The sequence below is a fragment of the Rhinolophus sinicus genome, linkage group LG03, assembly GCF_036562045.2.
Source record: "Rhinolophus sinicus isolate RSC01 linkage group LG03, ASM3656204v1, whole genome shotgun sequence".
NCBI classification, from domain to species: Eukaryota; Metazoa; Chordata; class Mammalia; order Chiroptera; family Rhinolophidae; genus Rhinolophus; species Rhinolophus sinicus.
This window is the reverse complement of record NC_133753.1, coordinates 79,170,720-79,190,905: the sequence shown is the minus strand read 5'-3', so window position 1 is coordinate 79,190,905 and position 20,186 is coordinate 79,170,720. Positions and strand designations below refer to the sequence as shown.

The window sequence follows — 20,186 nt, the reverse complement described above, 5'->3', positions numbered from 1 at the left end:
AACTGCTTTTTGCTTGTTATTTTTAAGATTCTTTCTTGTCTTTAACTTTTGGCGTTTTAATTATGATGTGTCTTGGTGTGAGCCTCTTTGGGTTCATCTTGTTTGGAACTCTCTGCACTTCCAGACTTGAATATCCATTTTCTCTTTTCGCCTTAAATCAATTTATCCCCAGATCTTACGTGTGTGTGTGTGTTAAACTCTTTATTCTCTTTGTGCTTCAAATTGGGTAGTTCCTGTTTATCTATCTTCAAGTTCATCAATTCTTTCTTCATCTGTGTCAAGTTTACTGATGAGCCCAAAGGCATTCTTCTCTTTGTTTCTGTGTTTTTTAATTTCTAGCATTTCTATTTTATTTGTTCTTATGGATTCTGTCTCTCTGTGAGATGATGAAGTATGTCATCCACCTTTTCCATTAGACTCTTTAACATATTAATTACAGCCATTTTGAATTTCTTATTTGACAATACCGACATCTGAGTCATCTCTGTCTGGTTTTGTTGCTTTGTCTCTTGAAAAGGAGTTGATTCTTCTTGCTTTTTATGTCCTATAATTTTTAACTGAAACTGGTTATCATGAGTAGGACAATTGAAACTGGCCAAATATGGGTATGTCTCTTCTTTTGCTAGAACCTTAATGTGCAGGCTTGAGTCAAACTGGTCACGAGTTGATCTTGTCTAGGTTTTATTGTTGTTATGGTACCCTCAGGGCACCACTAGCTTCAAATCCCTCTGGTACTACCTTGTGCTTAAGTCTAAGAATGGGTTGCCAAAGGATATTTTCTTAGTTCCTGTTCCACCATTAGCTTTCCACCGTTTCTATTCACATTCTTGCTCCCTCCTCCAGCAGGAGACTGCTGTTGCTTCATATTCAGTGCTTGATAGCTTGCTGTAGGGCAGAGGGTTCTCTGTTGTCCTGATCCAGCCTGAACTTTAGGCAAGCCCTGTGTCCCTGAGGCTTGGTGATTGGGCTTTCTCAGTGGTTCCACCACTCAGCTCCCTCAGCATAAGATACCTTTAATGCCCTGGGGCCAGAATGGCTTCCTATTCCTCCCTCAGAAATAGAAGGTTTTTCTCTTTCCTCTCCCCCAGTCATAATAGGTCTTCATCTGAGAATAACAGGTTTGCTACCCTCCTCCAGTAACTTATGTTGTTTGTCCCACAGGAAAGGAGGGTCAGACAGAGTTTTGTGTTTTTCTCACAGAGGCAGCTGCTCTCCTCTTCCAGGCTTGTGCCACTAAGGAAGGTTTTTCCCAGTCCCCTGCCTCATGCTCAATTATTCTCTTAGGCACCCAGTGAGTTCATAGAGAAAAACCTATGAGTGGGTGCCCACTCCCCTTCTGTTAACAGCACCAAGGGTTCTAGATTCTCCTGTTATCCCACACTCAGCTTTTAGCAATTTGTTAAAACTTTTCACTGAATTTTTCTTACCTGCTTGTAAGGAGCTTGACAGCTATTTCTTCTTTGTTCTGTCAAAGCTGAGCCAATGCTTGCATCCTGTCTCTTCTTGAGGTGGTCTGTCTTTCTTTACATTTCAGGGTACTTGGCTACTGTAACTTAGGTTCTCTGGTCAGTTTGAGAAAAGCTATGATTTTGAAGATCATACAGATTTTTTTTCTTGTTGTAAAGGTATGATACTCTTTCCAGTCTTCTCCATCCTAAGCAAAATTGAAGTTCTCTAATATTTGTTGATGTTGTTGTTGAACCTCACACACTGCCCCTAATATTTATGTAGAAATACAAAAAAAATCAAGAATTGTCAAAACATTTTTGAAAACAACAAAGTGACTAAAGAAGACAGTGAGTTGTTGCAAAGACAGCCGAGTAAATTAATGGAACAGAACAGAAAGCCCAGAAATAGACCCATAGAAACACAGACATTTAATCTACAAGAAAGGTGATAACACAGAGTAGTGGAGGAAAAAACCAATCCCCGTGGTACTGGGACAGTTATATATTCATAAGAAAGCAAGGAAGAAAGAAACTCAAAGCCTACCTCACCTAATAACAAAAAACAATTCCAGGTGGATCATAGAACTAAATGTAAAAGGCAAAACAATTCTATAACTTCTAGAAGTTAATATAGGATAATACGTTCATGACTTTGGTGCACTAAATAAAAATCAATAATCATAAAAGAAAATATAAATTTGAATACACTAAAATTAAGATTCTTTGTTTATTAAAAGACACTATTAAGACAGTGAAAGACAAGTCATAAAGTGGGAAAGATATCTGCAACACATAAAACTGAAAAGGATTCACATCAAGAATGTGAGAATATATATATTCTTCAACAACACAATAGAAAAATGGGCAAGAGATTTGACTGGGCACTACACAAAAGAGTGTATCTAATTAGCCAATAAATGTATGCAAAGGTGCTCAAATTCATTTGTAATCAGGAAATGCAAGTTAACACCACAATGAGATAGCACTAAACAATTACCAGTAATTCCACTGCCAGAAATAACTCCACAGAAATGCAAGCACAAAAACACCAAGAAAATATGTACAAGAATTTTCAGAGCAGCATTATTTGTAATAGTAAAACACTGGAATCAATCCAAATATCCACCTACAGTGGAATGGATAAGCTGTATATTCAAACAATGGAATATTCTACAGCAAATATGAACAAATCACAGCTACATGCAACAATAGACATGGATCTCAGAAACATAATATAGAACAAAAGCAGTCAATATGGAGTAAAATACTGTATAAGTCCATTTAATATAAATTTCAAAAAAATGGACACAACTATAATGTTTCAGGGCACAGGTGTAGGTGTCAAAACATCAGTATGTGGGTAACTTTGTAAGGGAAGAACAGGGTAGTGATTGTGAAAGAAAACACAGGGGCTTCTGTGATGCCGACCGTGTTCTACTTCTTAACCTGGTTGGTAGTTACATAGGTGTTCACTTTGTAGATAACTGACCTGTATATTCATGTCTTCTGTGCTTTACTCTACATGCAGTATACTTCGTAATAACTTCCCTCACATCCCCCTCAAAATATCTTCTGGTCAATTGGTAAATTTATTTTGCAGGAGAGGTGCTTCAAATATATTCTTCAGTGCTAACTTTGCAGGATTCTAGTAAGGTATTTTGTGTTTTTGTGGAGTGTGGTTGGGCGATTCTTCCCCTGTTTGGAACTGAGAGACACAGAATTCAGATAAAGGTAAAAAATATATAAGCTTTATTGCTGGTACATAGCGGGATTAGAGGATATGTGACCATAGTGGGTTACCAAATACCCTACCGCTAAGTTAGATGGATTTCCTTATCCAAGTCTGAGGCAGAGATGTACCAATTCAGGTTTTCCTGTAGCGGGCCTCAGAAAGCTCAGGATTTGGCTGAAATCAAAGAAATGCGGACAGGAAAAAACTTACCCATGAGTCACTCCTCCTTTCCTGGAATGGGTGAGTTGGGGAGCTTGCCTTTCCCTTCTGGATAGTGAAATGGAAATTCTCTACACTTTATGGAAATGTGAAGAATGAAGAATAAATATTACTCCTAACGAGGCAGACTATCTGTGCTTGATAGTCCATCTTTGAAGTCAGCTCTCTGAAGCTTAGCAAAGGCTGCCATGGGCAAAATTTAGAATAAGCTTTATTCTGCTCTTAGAGCGAATCTCCCATCCTCCATTTGTGAACCTGTGTATATACTCCAACCACCATTTTTTTTCAGTGGCTTTCCTGGAAATAACTGCAGAGACTAGTAGATGAGAAGGAGAAGGGAGCAGGTGATTATATATGTGAATCTTCTCTAAGTCATGTATTTATGTAAAGACTATCTTTCCCATTTTTCCACCGGATATCTTAAATTATGATGCACAACTTTAAGAGCCTCTGAGCTTATTTAAATCATTGTTTTTCCAGGTAAAGTTAAGCGTGGTTCAGGTACTTGCTTTTTGGTATTTAGAAGTGCTTAATGATTTATCTATATTGGTCTCCCCCAAAAGACAATAAAACAAACAAATATCTACAACTTAAAGTCATTATTTCCTTCTCAGAGTGATGATGAATGATGATTACATGTCCACAAATACTATTATTCATGGATAATTTGCTCCAGAGCATTCAGTTCATACATAGCAGCATACGTTTTTTTAATTAAACTTTTGTTTTTATTTCAAAATAACTGTAGATTCTCATGTAGTTGTAAAAAACAAGACAGCGAGATTCTGTTATGCCCAATTTCCTCCAATGGTAATGACATCTTGCAAACGCGTAGTACAATATCGCAATCGAGATACTGACATCGATAAGTCATGATACCGACATTTCCGTCATCACAAGGATCACTTGTGCTGCTCTTTTATAGACACACACAATTCCAACCCTCCACAAGCCCACTCCTTAACCCCTGAAAACCACTCTTTTGTCCAAATCTATAATTTTGTCATTTCAAGAATGTTATATAAATGGAACCATATGGTGCATACATAACCTTTTGGGATTAGCTTTTTCATTCTAATCCCAATTCTCTGGAATTTATTCAGGATGTAGCATGTATCCAAAGTTTATTCTTTTTTATTGCTGAGTAGTATCCCATGGTATAGATATACCACCGTTTGTTTAACCATTCACTCACTGAAAAACTCTGGGTTGTTTTGGCTATTACAAATAAAGCTGCTATAAACAACCATGTGAACACAAGTGTGTGAACACATGTTTATAATGACATGTAACTCTTCACCTGATTTTCTGGATCCTTAACTACAGAGGAAAGGACATCAAGGCATTTGCCAAAGGTCATAGACCACTTCCTTATAATCGAGGATTAACTAATGGCCTTACCAGTTCTTGCAGCTTTACAATTATCTTGCTTCTTGACCTTGGGAAGCCCTTGACTTTATAAGCCTCAACTAAACAAGATACATGTTTTTCAAAGCATATTCTTTGAAAATTGAACTCCATGAAATGGTCTTAAAAGGGGGTGGGGTGGTCAAATGAGTTCAAGGAAATACTGAATACTATATTTGTTTTGAAATAAACAAATGCCCTTTGGTGTATAAAAAGAGGGATTCGGTATCCAACTGCCAAAGTTTAAATCCCCCAGCTCCATCCCTTACTGAAATAGGAACCCTCAGCAAGACATTTAGCTTTCCCATACCTCAGTTTCTTCATCTGTAAAACGGAGATAATAATAGTACTCCACTTATACAAAAGGAAAATTAACTATAAGGACACATGAAAACACATGATAAACGTTGGCCTTTATTATTACTATTATTGCCATCATAATAAGAATCATCAAAATCTTTATGATCTTGTTAAAAATACGTATGTCCATGTCCCACCCCTGGAGATTCAGATTCATTAAGTCGAGGATAGAGTCTGGTCCAGATGAAGAAGTAGAGGTTTAATCTATATTAAGAATGTGTCCAAGATAGTATTCGAGGCAGGATTCAAACCCAGACCAAACTGCCTGATGGAGGGGTGTCACACTTATGTCCTTACACAAATTTAGTAAATACTTTAAATGACTAGCTCTACAGTCCTGAGGAATGAGCGCAGTTCTCCCCTGAATTGAAGGTTGGGCTTGTTATACAAATTCACGATTCCTCAAGGGGTAGTTCAATAAAATAAAATGTAGTTCTGTTCAGTTGGTACACATCAGTTTTCAAAAAATTCCTAAATGTAGCAGTTAGCATTGATATGTAAAAATTTTACTGCTTAGCAAATCAAATTTTAAAATGAGACATTATTTCCTTAGAAATACAAGAAAATAACTATGATTGCTGTTGTTTCTGTAGGTTTTACCACCACACTGTTGATTTCCAAAGGTCTTCGTACTGTGAAGCAGCAGGTAAGTTTCCAGGACACTCAGGGAATCACTGCAGAGGTAGTGGCAATCTTCGTACCACTTCTGCAGCAATCTGCAGGTAAGCTTTGGCCTGGAACAGAACAGATAAGTTTGGTCTCTACTTCTCACCAGTACACACCAAATGGCTCATGCACTGTTTGCCTTAGTTGTGCACTGAGTTTAATAACAAAAAGGCTGAGTGAGACGAGGAAATTTAGGAGTGAGGAGATACCGCTGTGCACATTGCATGTGGGGCAAGAAAGAAAGCATTTCAAATTATTTGGAGGATAACCATATGGGAGGTGACTTTCTGAAAAAAATATTTAGTACCAGCAATTACTGTTTTTCAAACTCTAATTCCTGTGTCAGCAAACTAGGAACCTAGTCTAGCTGCAGAAAATTACACCTTCCTCTCTGACAAGTTAATGTTCTGAGTTAGATCCAGCCAAAACCTCTTTGGCATAACAGCTGTTAGTCACTTTAAAAGGACTATGTATTACCACCCCATGGTTTGTCTTTGCAAAGCGTGTTCTTGATTCTCTCTGACAATGACGTCTAACACCAGCACGAAGCATCTGCAGGCTCCTTCACCTGGTGAGTTTTGGGGACCATGCAAGAATTCCTGGGATCAGCTGTCACACTCTGCATCTCTGGAACCCCTGGTGTAGCATAACACTAGGGTGGCTCCCAAGCCACCTAGTGGGCCACCAACTAACCCAATGCCCACAGTCCACTCAGAACAAAGGTCACAACAGTTGCATTTTAAGAGTTTTAAACCATTGCAATGCAAATATGACTTATTTCTTCTATTTCATCTGTAAAGGTACTGTCAGAAACCACAGACCTTCTAAAACTATTCATTTATACATGAGTATATATGCTACTACTAATAGTAATAGCTAAAACTTACTTAAGTAATTAATATTTGCCAAGTATTATTTCATTTATCGTCACAGATACTCTAAGGGGTAAATTTTGTCATTATCCCCATTTTATAGACAAGGACACCAAGACTCAGGAAGGTGAAGAGTCTTGTTAAAAGCTTCAGAGCTAGTATGAGATGAGCTGACTGACTGCTTGATTCTGCGCAGTAAAAGAACTGTTTGAGGTCTACGACTTGATGAAATGCTTTAAGTGTGTCTCACAGGCCTTCATTTAAAATATCTATGCTTGAACCCTGACATCTGAATCATGCTTTATTTTACTCAGATTTCATTTGAGTCCATTTTTGAAAAGAATAGCTCTCAAAACATGAATAAGGACTCGATTTTTTTTTACTGAGTACCTACTAGACCAAGCCCTTCACATAATCCCACTTATGCAAAAGAAGCATCATCGGTTCAATTGGGATGAAGAACTGGGAGTTGTTTGCTCAAGGTCACAGTCAGTCGGCTGGGAAACACTCAAGCCGGGGTCCCCCTGACTCCGAAGCACAACTCCTTCTACTACATCACGTATGAAACGGTAAATCCAAGATACAAGTCACTATAATCATAATGCTTTGTCTAAAAACGGTTTCAGTCCTTGCCTATAGTTAACAGAAATAATAGTTTGTTTTAAAGTGGAAATAACATAAACTTTACTAAGAAATATTTCTCTTAAATCTAATGTGCTGATTTTCACACATGCATCTTTATAAATACCTTTTTAATCTCCTAGTAGCTTTACTAAGTATTTAAGCCTAATATTTTCTGACGAAAATTTAAAGTTCACTAAGGCAAGCTGTGACAAGGCTATCATCATACAGTCTTAGTTCTTACTTATATTAGAGACATACCTATCAGCCCACATGAAATACTGAATGATTCCAGGATAATCAAATTTCCTACATTTAAACTTTGCTTTTTAAGGGACTATCTCCAAGCTTAATCTTCCCATATATGAGCATCACACTCAAAATAATGATTAGATTGTCATTTGCTGAGAAATTTCTACAAAACTGTTCAGATGAATTTTTTCAGCCAATGCAGTATCATTTCAACAAATACTTTTTGGTTCATATTGTGTGTAAAGCATTGTTTTGGGAAATCTGTGGGATGTACTGGTAAAGATTTGGGCCTTTAAGTCAGGCAAGCATGATTTAAAATCTTAGCTCCATTACTTACTAGTTCTGAGGCTTTGGGTAAGTTACTTAAACCTTCTAGGCACAGTTTTCAAATCTGTAAAATAGTTATAATGATACAATCTACCTCAAAGGGTTTGGGGAAGTATTAAGTAAGAATGAAGTATACGAAGTGCTGGCACAGAAGAAGCAAATAATAAATATTAGTGCTGGCTATTATTGCTATTATGTCCTTAAATAATTTAGTCTTATAGAAGGGCTCATATTAACATGTCCTTTTGGGCACTTTTCCTGACCCAGGCATAAGTAAATTAAATCCTCCCCGTTTGTTTAATCCATACCTAGCAAAATCCAAACAGATATACATCATATGTAAAAAATATGATTTAGATTTCTCAAAATAGTAATACTCTCTTTCTCATCAACTCAACTCAACACAGACTAACCCTCCCCTCCTATTCAAGATCCTTTATTGGGCCATCTAGAGGCACAGATACCAGCTGGGTCCCATTTGCTGCTCTGTCATTAACAAGTTAAAAGGAAATGGATAGCAACCAAAGTGCAAGAACTTTTATAAAGAGGTTTGTTCCTTTATTTAGTTTTTAAAGATTTGAAGTTCTAATTTACACATACAGTCTTTTCATATTAAGACTATGAGGTAATAATTTAGAAATTATAAGATAATAAAGTCTCCACTTATATTTGAAAGTCTTTACCAGGAATATCTTGTAGCACACCTCACCAAATCAAATCTATCTTAAACCACAAAGGGTTAAGTTGTTCACATTCCCATAAATGTCACCCAACAACAGTAAAATAATAGGTTTAATGTTTATGCAAATGTAAATGAGATTTTAAAAATATATAACTAAAAAAATAAACCTCCACAAACACTGTTTAGAGTTTTAAATCATATTATCTTTACATGGTTGCTGTATGTTCTATATTATATTACATTCCTTTTATTTCCTTAAAATGTTCCTTATTTTTAGAAAATCTCAAAGAAAAAAAGTAACAAAGGACAGATGAAAATATTAAGAAATGTAAACTTATAATTGAAATAAACTACAAAGTAATTAATCTTATTCATCATAATCACCATAGACTGTCTTTAAATAGTCTGTTCTCAGGAAGTATTTAAAAGTGTGTAGTTTTAAAAACCCCTCAGTTTTCATACAACTTTTCATTCATTGAATAAATTGCATCTATGGCAGTTGGAATTACTAGACTTCAATTACGAAAGAAATTAAGGGTTATGGTTTTGTTTATCTGAAAGTTATCTAAGTAAAGAATGAAAAGGAAATTTAACATGTGTTACCTAAAAGATGGAGAAAAGAAAAACAATGATAAGGGCAACATTGTATTTACGCAGAGATCATATTCCCAGCAACTCAATCACCTATACCATATCTGCTGACCCTTAAGAAAAGGAAGTTGTTGTGGGTCCCTGAGAGGGATAACTCAGAGTAAATCTACTTTATTTATCCAAGACTCCTAACTGTCAATTTACTCTTACTTTATTCACAACTCTAACAAAGCTTGGATGTTTTATTTTCGAGGTCACACAAGATTAGTGGAAGCGAACTTAGAATGAAAGGGGTAGTAGTTATGGATAAACAAAATAAAAGCACTTTATATGGAATCACAAAACACCCTGAATAGCCAAAGCAATCATGAAAAAGAAGAACAAAGTTGGAGGTATTCCACTCCCTGATTTCAAACTATACTATAAAGCTATAGCAATCAAAACAGTATGGTACTGGTACAAAAACAGATAGACAGATCAATAGAACAGAATAGAAAGCCCAGAAATAAACCCACACTTATACGGTCAATAAATCTATGACAAAGGAACAAGAATATACAATGAGGAAAAGACAGCTGCTTCAATTAATGGTGATGGGAAAACTGGACAGATATGTGCGACAACAACAAAAAAAGAAACTAGACCATTGTCTTACACCATATACAAAAATAAGCTCAAAACGGATTAAAGACTTCAATGTTAAGACCTAAAACTATAAAACTCCTAGAAGAAAACAGATGCAGTAAACTCTTTGACTAAGGCTTTAGCAATATTTTTTTGGATTTTGGATATGTCCCCCCAAACAAGAGCAACAAAAGCAGGGGAAAAAAGGGGGCGGGGGGACTACATCAAGCTAAAAAGCTTTTGCACAGCAAAGGAAACCATTAACAAAATGATAAGGAAACCTACCAAATTGAAGATATTTATAAATGATATATCTGATGAGGGGTTAATATCCAAAATATATAAAGAACTCATATAACTCAATGTCAAAAAAAACTAAACAATCCAATTTAAAAATGGGCAAAGACTTGAATAGACATTTCTCTAAAGAAGACATACAGATGGTTAATAGACAAATGAAAAGATGCTCAACTAATGATCACTATTGATCAGGGAAAGGTAAATCAAAACCACATTGAGATTATCACATCACACCTGTCAGAATGGCTATTATCAAGACAACAAATACAAGTGATGATAAAGATGTGGAGAAAAAGGTACCCTTGTGCACTGTTGGAAGGACTATATATTGGTGCAGCCGCTACAAAAAACAGTATGGAGGTTCCTCAAAAAAATTAAAAACAGACCTACCATACAAACCAGCAATTCCTCTTCTGGGCATTTATTTGAAGAGATAAAAACATTAATTCGAACAGATTATACACACACATACACACACACACACACACACACACACACACACACACACACTGGGGTGCCAAAAAAATGTATACAAGTGGACACTTTAGTCAACATTGCTCAAGCAGTAGTTTGCCATAATCAGAAGTGTCCGGACATTGATGGTAACCACCTCTTGTAATTGCAGAAGTCAAACATGATTTGTATTCGTCTTTTGTTATTGGTATATATTGAGTATTACAATTTTAATAGTTTTCCTTTCTTAAAATGTGTATACATTTTTTTGGCAACACACACATACAGACACACACACAGTGTGTGTGTGTCTGTGTGTGTGTGTGTGTGTGTGTGTATACCTTTATGTTCATTGCAGTTCTTGGTTATTTACAATAGCCAAGATATAGAAGTGACCTAGGTATCCAGTGACAGATAAGCGGATAAAGAAGATGTGATATATATGTGTGTATACACATACACACACAAATGGAATATTACTCAGCCATAAAAAGAATGAAATCTCACCATTTGTGACAACATGAATGGACCTAGAGGGTATTATGCTAAGCAAACTAAGTCAGAGAGAGAAAGACAAGTACCACATGATCTCACTTATATGTGGAATCTGAAGGTCAAAACAAATAAGCAAGTGAAACAATACAGAAACAGACTCATAGATACAGACAACAAACTGATGGTTGCCGGAGAGGAAGGGGGGTGAGGGAATGGACAAAAACGGTGACGAGAATTAAGAGGTTCAAATTTCCAGTTATAAAATAAGTCACAGGATGTAATGCATAGCATAGAGAATATAGTCAATAATATTATAATAACTTTGTAATAAATTGTCATGGTGATCACGTCATATGGGAGATTTTATATATATATGTATATATATATATACACACACACACACACACACACACACACATATATATATATATATATATATATATGCACAACACACATATATGTATATTTACATACATACATATATATAATCGTGCCAAAAAAGTATACACATTTTAAGAAAGGAAAAACCTGTATTAAAATTGTAATACTCAATATATAGTCATGTTTGACTCCTGCAATTACAAGTGGTGTTCAACGTGTTTACCATAGTGTCCAGACACTACTGAGTTGGCAAACTACTGCTTAAGCAACATTCACCAAAGTGTCCACTTGTATACGTTGTTTTGGCACCCCGAGTGTGTGTATATATATAGCACCCCCAGTATATATATATAGCATATATATATATGTATATATATATATATATATACACATATATGTGTATATATATATCACTGTGCTATAGATATAGATATATAGATCAGTATGCTATAGATTTCAAACTAATGTAATATTGTATCAACTATAATTTTTAAAAAGAACAAAAACAAAATAATAGTAAAATAGCATTATACTCATTAGCTAAGAAAAACTAAGAGAAAAACTATTAAAAGATTGATTGGGACTGTTTAGCAAAGTCGCACAAAAACTCTATCAAAACTGATGTACCAGATGATGGCTCAGTTTCTAACTTAAATAGCAAGTGCTACTTAGGAAAGAAGAGATATATATGATTGATTTTATTTCTATTTTTTAAAAAGAGTAAAATATTTTATGCTTAAAAATCATAAAGCTCAAAAAATCTTGAAAACCTATCAACTGTGTCCCCAATAAAACACTATTAGTTTTTCCACCTCACTTCCCCAATCATAGTTATTAAAATAAATGTAATGAAAATCCCATCTCTAATGGTTTATAGTTTCCTTACATCCAACTCAATGTTTCTTTGTATTAGGTTTCTTTCTCTCAACACTCAGCTGAACTTCATATACTTCAAATATAATAACCTTGGGCATTTAGATAGTAACAGCCAGCAAGATAAGAACTCTACAAACTTTCATTGTTCATGTTCTTTATCAGAAAATTGGTTAGGTAAGGCTTCTGGTCCAGATGGTGGAACAGGCAAATGCTGTGCTCCCCTCCTCTCACAAACCTATCGAAATTACAACTAAACTACAGAATGACCATCACTGAGAATCACCTGAACTCTAGCTAAACAGAAGTCCTGTAACTAAGAATATACAGAAGAGCCATGTGGAGACTGGGAGGAAGGGTGGAGACACTAAACAGGCTGGTCCCACTCCCATGTGTGGCAGCTGAAAATCAGTAGGGATATCTTAGCTGCAGGGGTCACCACCAAGAGAGGTCCCATTGCCACACCATGCTCCCCTGCCCAAGATTTCAGTGCCTAGAAGAGAAGTCCCCACGACTTCTGGCTGTGAAAACCAGCAGAGATTGCAGCTGAGTGAACTGGAGGGCAACTATTGTCCCAGCTCCTCTTAAAGGGTCCGTGCACAAACTTACTGATGGAATCAGTCGCTCTGAGCTCCAGAGCGGGGGCAGCACCTCAAAAGGCACCAGGGAAGAAACTGAATTGGCTTCAAGGAGAGGGCTGGGGTGGGGGGGCAGCTTCCTCCTAGACAGAAGTGCTTGCTGGCAGAAGCCATTGTTCCTTTGGAAAGCCCTCCTATTGCCATATCTGAGTCTCCATCAACCTAGCTAACTGGTTCCTGTGTTCTACTGATTCCCTAATTCCCCACCCCACACAACTTGTGGGCCCTCCCAAGCCACTTCCAGTGGCTTTTACATACAAACGGCCTGTGTTGGCTCATGCTTGGCCTATCCTCAAATCCCTTAAAGGTGGAAAAATCCCAAACAAGCAGCATCTAACCACAGTATGCCCCATGATACCTCTTGCTGAACAGTCCCAAGCACAGCACTAGTGGCAGCCAGCCTTGGTTCACAGCTTAGCCTCTCCCAGGTACCTCTAAGTCCAGTACAAGTGTCCACCATCTGCAGATCACCTAGTAGTTCACACTAACTGGCCCCGGGCAGGGCACAGGCACAGGTGACCTTGGTTTGTAACAGAGCCCCTTCCAAGAGGTGCCAAAACCAACATACTCTGTGGCCAGCTTTAGATCACACCAGAGAACCACCTAACCACCTGTATAAATGACACATCTCAAGGGCAGACTGGGCAGGCATAAGAGACCCACTAAAGCAAATGCTGCTCTCTAGGGACAGTTCCTGCACAACAGCTCCTCCAGTGTAGTCATGGCCAGTCCTCACAACCAATCAGCCTGAAGGTCAATCCCTCCCACTGATGTGCAAATGGCAACGAAGGCTGAACAAGGAGAGTAGGGCACACACAACCCACACCAGAGACACACCTGGAGCACCCAGCTCAGGTAACTAGACTGTACCACTGGGACCCACAGCACGTCTACTACATAAGGCCACTCTACTAAGACGAGGAGATACAGCAGCTCTACCTAACACATAGAAACAAAGACAGGGAGGCAGCCAAAATGGGCAGACAAAGAAACATCTACCAAATGAAAGAACAACAAAGCTCCAGAAAAAGAAATAAACAAAATGGAGACAAGCAATTTACCAGATGCACAGTTCAAAACACTGGTTATAAGGATGCTCAATGAGCTCAAGGAGAACTTCAACAGAGATACAAAACATAAAAATAGAGATAGAAACATAAAAAAGAACCAGTAAGAAACAATACAATAACTGAAATGAAGAATAAATTAGAGGGAATCAACAGTACATTAGGTAAAACAAAGGATCAAATCAGCAATTTGGAAGACAAAGTAGCAAAAAACACCCAATCAGAATAGTAAAAAGAAAAAAGAAGACATAAAAATGAAGAGAGTTTAAGAAGCCTCTGCAGCAACATCAAGCAAGCGTACCAACATTCGCATTATAGGGATACCAGAAGGACAAGAGAGAGAGCAAGGAATTGGAAACAATTTGAAGAAAGAATGACAGAAAACTTCCCTAACTCAGTAAAGGAAATAGACATATAAGCCCAGAAAGTGCAGATATTCCCAAACAAGATGAACCCAAAGAGGCCCACACCAAGACACATCACAATTAAAATGCCAAAAGTTAAAGACAAAGAAAGAATCTTAAAAGCAGCAAGAAAAAAGCAGTTACCTACAAGAGAGCTCCCATAAGACTGTCATCTGATTTCTCAACAGAAACTTTGCAGGCAAGAGGGACTGGCACAAAATATTCAAAGTGATGAAAAGTAAGCACCTACAACCAAGATTACTCTACCCAGGAAAGCTATCATTTGGAATCGAAGGAAAAATAGCTTCCAGACAAGAAAAAACTAAAGGCGTTCATCATAACCAAACCAGTACTACAAGGAATCTTAGAGGACCTCTTTAAGATGAGAAAAAAAAATAAAAGATTAAAAATATGAAAAATAAAGTGTCAATATCTACATATGTATCAACAATTACTTTTAATGTAAATGAATTAAATACTCCAATCAAAAGACATAGGGTGACTGAATGCATAAGAAAACAAGTCCCTTACATATGCTGCCTATAAAAGACTCACTTCAGACGAAAGACATACACAGACTGAAAGTAAAGAGATGGAAAGTAAAGAGATATTTCACGAAAATGGAAAAACAAAAGCTGAAGTAGCAATACTTATGCCAGACAAAATAGATTTTTAAACTAAGGCTATAACAAGAGACAAAGAAGGACCTAGTAATCCCATTTCTGGGTATTTATATCTGGAGAAACCCAAAATGCTACTTCACGGGGACATGTGCATCCTTATGTTCACTGCAGCATTATCTACAAAGATATGAAGGAAACCTGGGTATCCATTAATGGATGAATGGGTAAAAAAGAGGCGGTACATATATACAACGGAATATTACTCAGCCATAAGAACGAATGAAATCTTGACATCTGCAACAACATGGATGGACCTAGAGGGTATTATGCTGAGTGGACTAAGCCAGTCAGAGAAAGACAAATGTCATATGATTTCACTTATATGTAGAATCTAAAAACCAAATAAATTAACAACAACAACAAAAAAAACCCAGAAACAAACTCATAGATACAGAGAACATTTTGATGGTTGCCAGATGAGAGGGGTTTTGGGGGGATGAATGAAAAAGTTGAAGGGATTAAGAAGTACAAATTGGTCATGGGGATGTAAAGTAGAGCACAAGGAATATAGTCATTAATATTGTAATAACTATATATGGTGTCAGACGAGTACTAGATTTATTGAGGTGATCTCTTTGTAAGTTATATAAATGTGTAATCACTGTGTTGTACACCTGAAACTAATATCCCATTGTATGTAAACTATAATTTAAAAAATTATTTAAAAAATCACATTAAAACACAGCAAGAAATCATGCAAAATAGTATTTTAGAAAGGAATCTAACACTGGTGGAATAGGAATTCATCCATTGACCTTCACAGATACAGGGTACATATCCATTTCTCTCTTTAAAATAATTTATGAAACGAATATTTTTTAATTTGATAGTTAAAGTCTGTAGCTAATTTCACTTAGCCATTATTGAAGATAGGAGTACTTTTAATGTCCATCCTTAATGCTGACATCTTACCTTAATGCTAACTGCCTGTCTTATTCATCTAGGGGAAGAGCAGAGAATTCTCAATTGAATGACAGGGAACATGTAGTTCAAAATTCAGCCATTATTGCAGTAAGTGAAAAAAGTATCTCCAGCATCAGTAACTGCTTTAAAAACAAACCTTAAGGCCTATGAATTCATACTGAGTGCCAAAAAAAGAAAAAGAACGAACAAAAGAACTGGTTAGGTAATGATTCTTTGTCGGTGAACTCGTTCAGTTGATAATTCAGAGCCAGCACTGGTATGCCTACCATATAAAATATTCATTTAAAGATGCTTTGGATAAGTTAACAAATCTTTGTTTAATATATGCATTGCAAAGAGTTAAACTTGATCTTCTCAACTTTCTTTCTGTATATCAAAAAGTATATATCATGGACGTCATCAAAATGGCGACATGCAGTGAGCCTCTGGAAATCTCCCTTGGAATTTACAACAAATTGAACAACTTTAACTCCACAAAGGGCTCCCTGCATAGCAGACAGACAACACAAAGAGGCTCACTACTGAATTCACCTAAAGGTGGGCAAATTGTGCGAGCAGGGAAGGAGGGAAGGGAGAAGTGTGGAGGTGGGGCCGCGCAGGCACAGGACGCAGACCTAGCTCAGTGCTCCGAGCTCGCTGCATCCTGGAACTACCGCAGCTGTGGGAGAGGGAAGAACTCGAACTGTTAGGGTTCCGTTTATGGCCCACAGGGCTGAGGAGAAAGAATATAACATGGCTGAACCCAACGCTCACGGCAGAGACCTCGGAGCAAAGACAGAGGGAAGAAGGCTGAAAACGGTGGTTTAAGCCCTCACTGCCACAGAGAACAGAAGCCTCAGGCACTGAGCCTAGCCGCCCCCTCCCTACCCTTCCAGAGCTCTCCCCGCCTCCACCTGCCCAGTGCTAGAAGCGGAACAGCAGCAGTGTCAGATCAAAAGAACAGAATATTTGCAATTCTGAGAACTGTGGACCACAAACACAGATTCACAGCCCAACTAGTTCCCACAAAGGGGAGGGAGCTGTGGAAGCAGGAACGGCTGTGGTGGTGGTCGTGGCCATTGCTCTGGGCCACCTCTCACAATCCACCCTTGTCCCCACCTATCTGGGTGGATCCCTGCAGGAGTAAACTGAACTGCTGAAAAACACGGGCTCTGAATCTGGTGCAGGAAGAGCTTTAAAACTTCAAAAGCTCTCCGCATCCCCCCACGGACGTGGCGCCCTATGACCCAGGCGAACTATTCACAGAGGAGAAGCCCATCTTCCAGAGAATGCCCCCATTGTGTGAGAAGCTGGAATAATGCAGACAAAACATAACACTACAGTGTGAGACAGAAAAAAAAGGCTGCAGTAGGAGAGAAAATAAAACATTATACCAACAAGTATTGTAAAACAAAAGATAGGCCTCATCCTATCAACCTGTTGCAGAACCCACTCCTGTAGATGTCTAGAAAGAGAAATAATTAATCATTAATTGCCATGAATAACCAAGGCAACAAGACAGCTCAGAAAGAAAGTGAAAAGTCTCCAGAAAATGAACTTAAAGATATGAAAATATGTGACTTAAATGACAGAGAATTCAAGATCGCAGTTCTGAAAAAACTCAACGAGATGCAAGAAAACACAGAAAGGCAGTTTAATGAACTCAGAAACACAAAGAACAACATGAACATTTTACCAAAGAGATTGAAATTTTCAAAAAGAACCAAATGGAATTTCTGGAAATTAAGAACTCAGTAGAAGAAATGAAGAATGAAACAGCCAGCTTAGGTGGCAGAGTTGACCAGATGGAGGAGAGAATCAGTGACATTGAAGATGGAAACCTGGAAATGACATGGATGGAAGAAGAAAGAGACATGAGACTTAAAACAAATGAAAGAACTCTACAAGAACTTCCTGACTCCATCAGAAAGAGCAATATAAGAATAATGGGCATACTAGAAAGAGAAGAAAGAGAGAAGGAAACAGAGAGTATATTCAAACAAATAGTCAATGAGAACTTCCCAAACTTGTGGAAAGAACTGGATCCTCAAATCCAAGAAGCAAATACAACACCTAATTACCTCAACCCTAACAGGCCTTCTCCAAGGCACATTGTATTGAAGCTGTCAAAAATCAATGACAAAGAAAGAATCCTCAAGGCAGCCAGGGAAAAGAAGACGGTAACCAACAAAGGAAAGCCCATTAGATTATCCTCAGATTTTTCAGTAGAAACTCTACAAGCCAGGAGGGAGTGGAACCAAATATCCAAACTATTGAAAGAGAGAAATTATGAGTCAAAAATAATATATCCAGCAAAGATATCCTTTGGATATGAAGGAGGAATAAAGACCTTTCCAGACATACAGAAGCTGAGGGAATTTTCTAATACACGGCCTGTACTACAAGAAATATTAAAGGAGGCTATTCGACCACCATCAACAGGGACAATTTGTGGCAACCAAAACATAAAAAGGGGGAGAGTAAAGGCCTGAACCGGAATATGGGAATGGAGAATGTAAGCATGCTGAAGAAAATGGAATACTCTAAATATCAAACTTTCTTTTACATAACCTTAAGGGTAACCACTCAAAACAAAAACAAAAACAAAAAAAAATCCAGAACTGAAATATATACTGTAATAAAAGAAGAAACAGAGGGAAACATCATAGAATACTACCACATAGAAATAATAGACAACAACAAAAAGGCAAAGAAACAATGGAGACACTGCCTTACCAGAAAACTAAAGATAGAATGACAGGAAATCCTCACATATCAGTAATCACCCTAAATGTAAATGGACTGAACTCACCAATAAAAAGACACAGAGTAGCAGACTGGATCAAAAAACTAAACCCAACCATATGCTGTCTCCAAGAGACACATCTCAGCTACAAGGACAAGCATAGACTCAAAGTGAAAGGGTGGAAATTGACACTCCAAGCAAATGGTACCCAGAGAAAATCAGGTGTAGCCATAATTATATGAGATAAAACAGACTTCAGGGTGAAAAAGATAACAAGAGACAAAGATGGACATTTCATAATGGTAAAGGGGACTATACAACAAGAAGATATAACAGTCATCAATATTTATGCCCCCAATCAGGGAGCACCGAAATATACTAACAGAACTAAAGGGAGTAATTGACCAAAACACAATTATACTAGGGGACCTAAATACATCATTGATAGCTATGGATACATCATCCAAACAGAAAATAAATAACGAAATACCAACCCTAAATGATACATTAGATGAAATGGACATAATTGACATTTATAGAGCACTTCATCCTAAAATATCAGCTTATACATTTTTTTCTAGTGTACATGGAACATTCTCAAGGATAGACAATATATTAGGACATAAAACTAGCCTCAGCAAATTTAAGAAGATTGAAATCATACCAAGCATATTCTCTGATCACAAGGCTTTGTAATTGAATATGAACTGCAAAAAGAAAGCAGGAAAACCCACAAATACCTGGAGATTAAACAACATACTTTTAAAGAATGACCAGGTCAAAAAAGAAATTAGAGGAGAGATCAAAAGATACATAGAAACAAATGAGAATGAAAATACATCCTACCAAAATTGTTGGGACGCAGCGAAAGCAGTTTAAGAGGGAAATTTATATCATTACAGGCCTATCTCAAGAAACAAGAAAAATCCCAAATAAATAACCTCACATTACATGTTAAAGAACTAGAAAAAGAAGAACAAATGAAACCCAAGGTCAGCAGAAGAAAGGAAATAATAAAAATCAGAGCAGAACTAAATGAAATAGAGAACAAAAAGACAGTAGAAAAACTTAACATGACAAAGAGCTGTTCTTTGAAATGAAAATATTAACAAAATTGACAAACCCTTGGCTAGACTCACTAAGATAAAAAGAGAGAAGACATTAATAAACAAAATCAGAAATGAAAAAGGGGAAGTTATAATGGATGCCACAGAAATACAAAGGTTCATCCAAGAATACTATGAAGGACTCTATGACACCAAATTCAATAACCTAGAAGAAATGGACAAGTTCTTAGAAACACATAGCCTTCCTACACTGAACCATAAAAAACTGAAAATCTACACAGACCAATCAGTAGTAACGAAATTGAATCAGTCATCCAAAACCTTCCCAAAAGCAAAAGTCCGGGATCAGATAGCTTCACTAGTGAATTCTACCAA

The 20,186-nt window shown here is 37.2% G+C and overlaps 1 protein-coding gene across 3 annotated transcripts in view; it reads right to left on the bottom strand.

Annotated features, from left to right (window-relative positions):
- Positions 1–5,200: 5,200 nt before the first annotated feature.
- Positions 5,201–20,186, bottom strand: part of NUBPL (NUBP iron-sulfur cluster assembly factor, mitochondrial) — a 196,146-nt gene continuing 181,160 nt past the window's right edge. For all 3 annotated transcript variants that reach the window (XM_074328126.1, XM_019754548.2, XM_019754547.2), the window contains one exon: positions 5,201–5,900. In XM_074328126.1, coding sequence (XP_074184227.1) covers positions 5,838–5,900 — 63 coding nt within the window. In that variant the 3' untranslated portion in view covers positions 5,201–5,837. The remainder of the gene's footprint in view (positions 5,901–20,186) is intronic.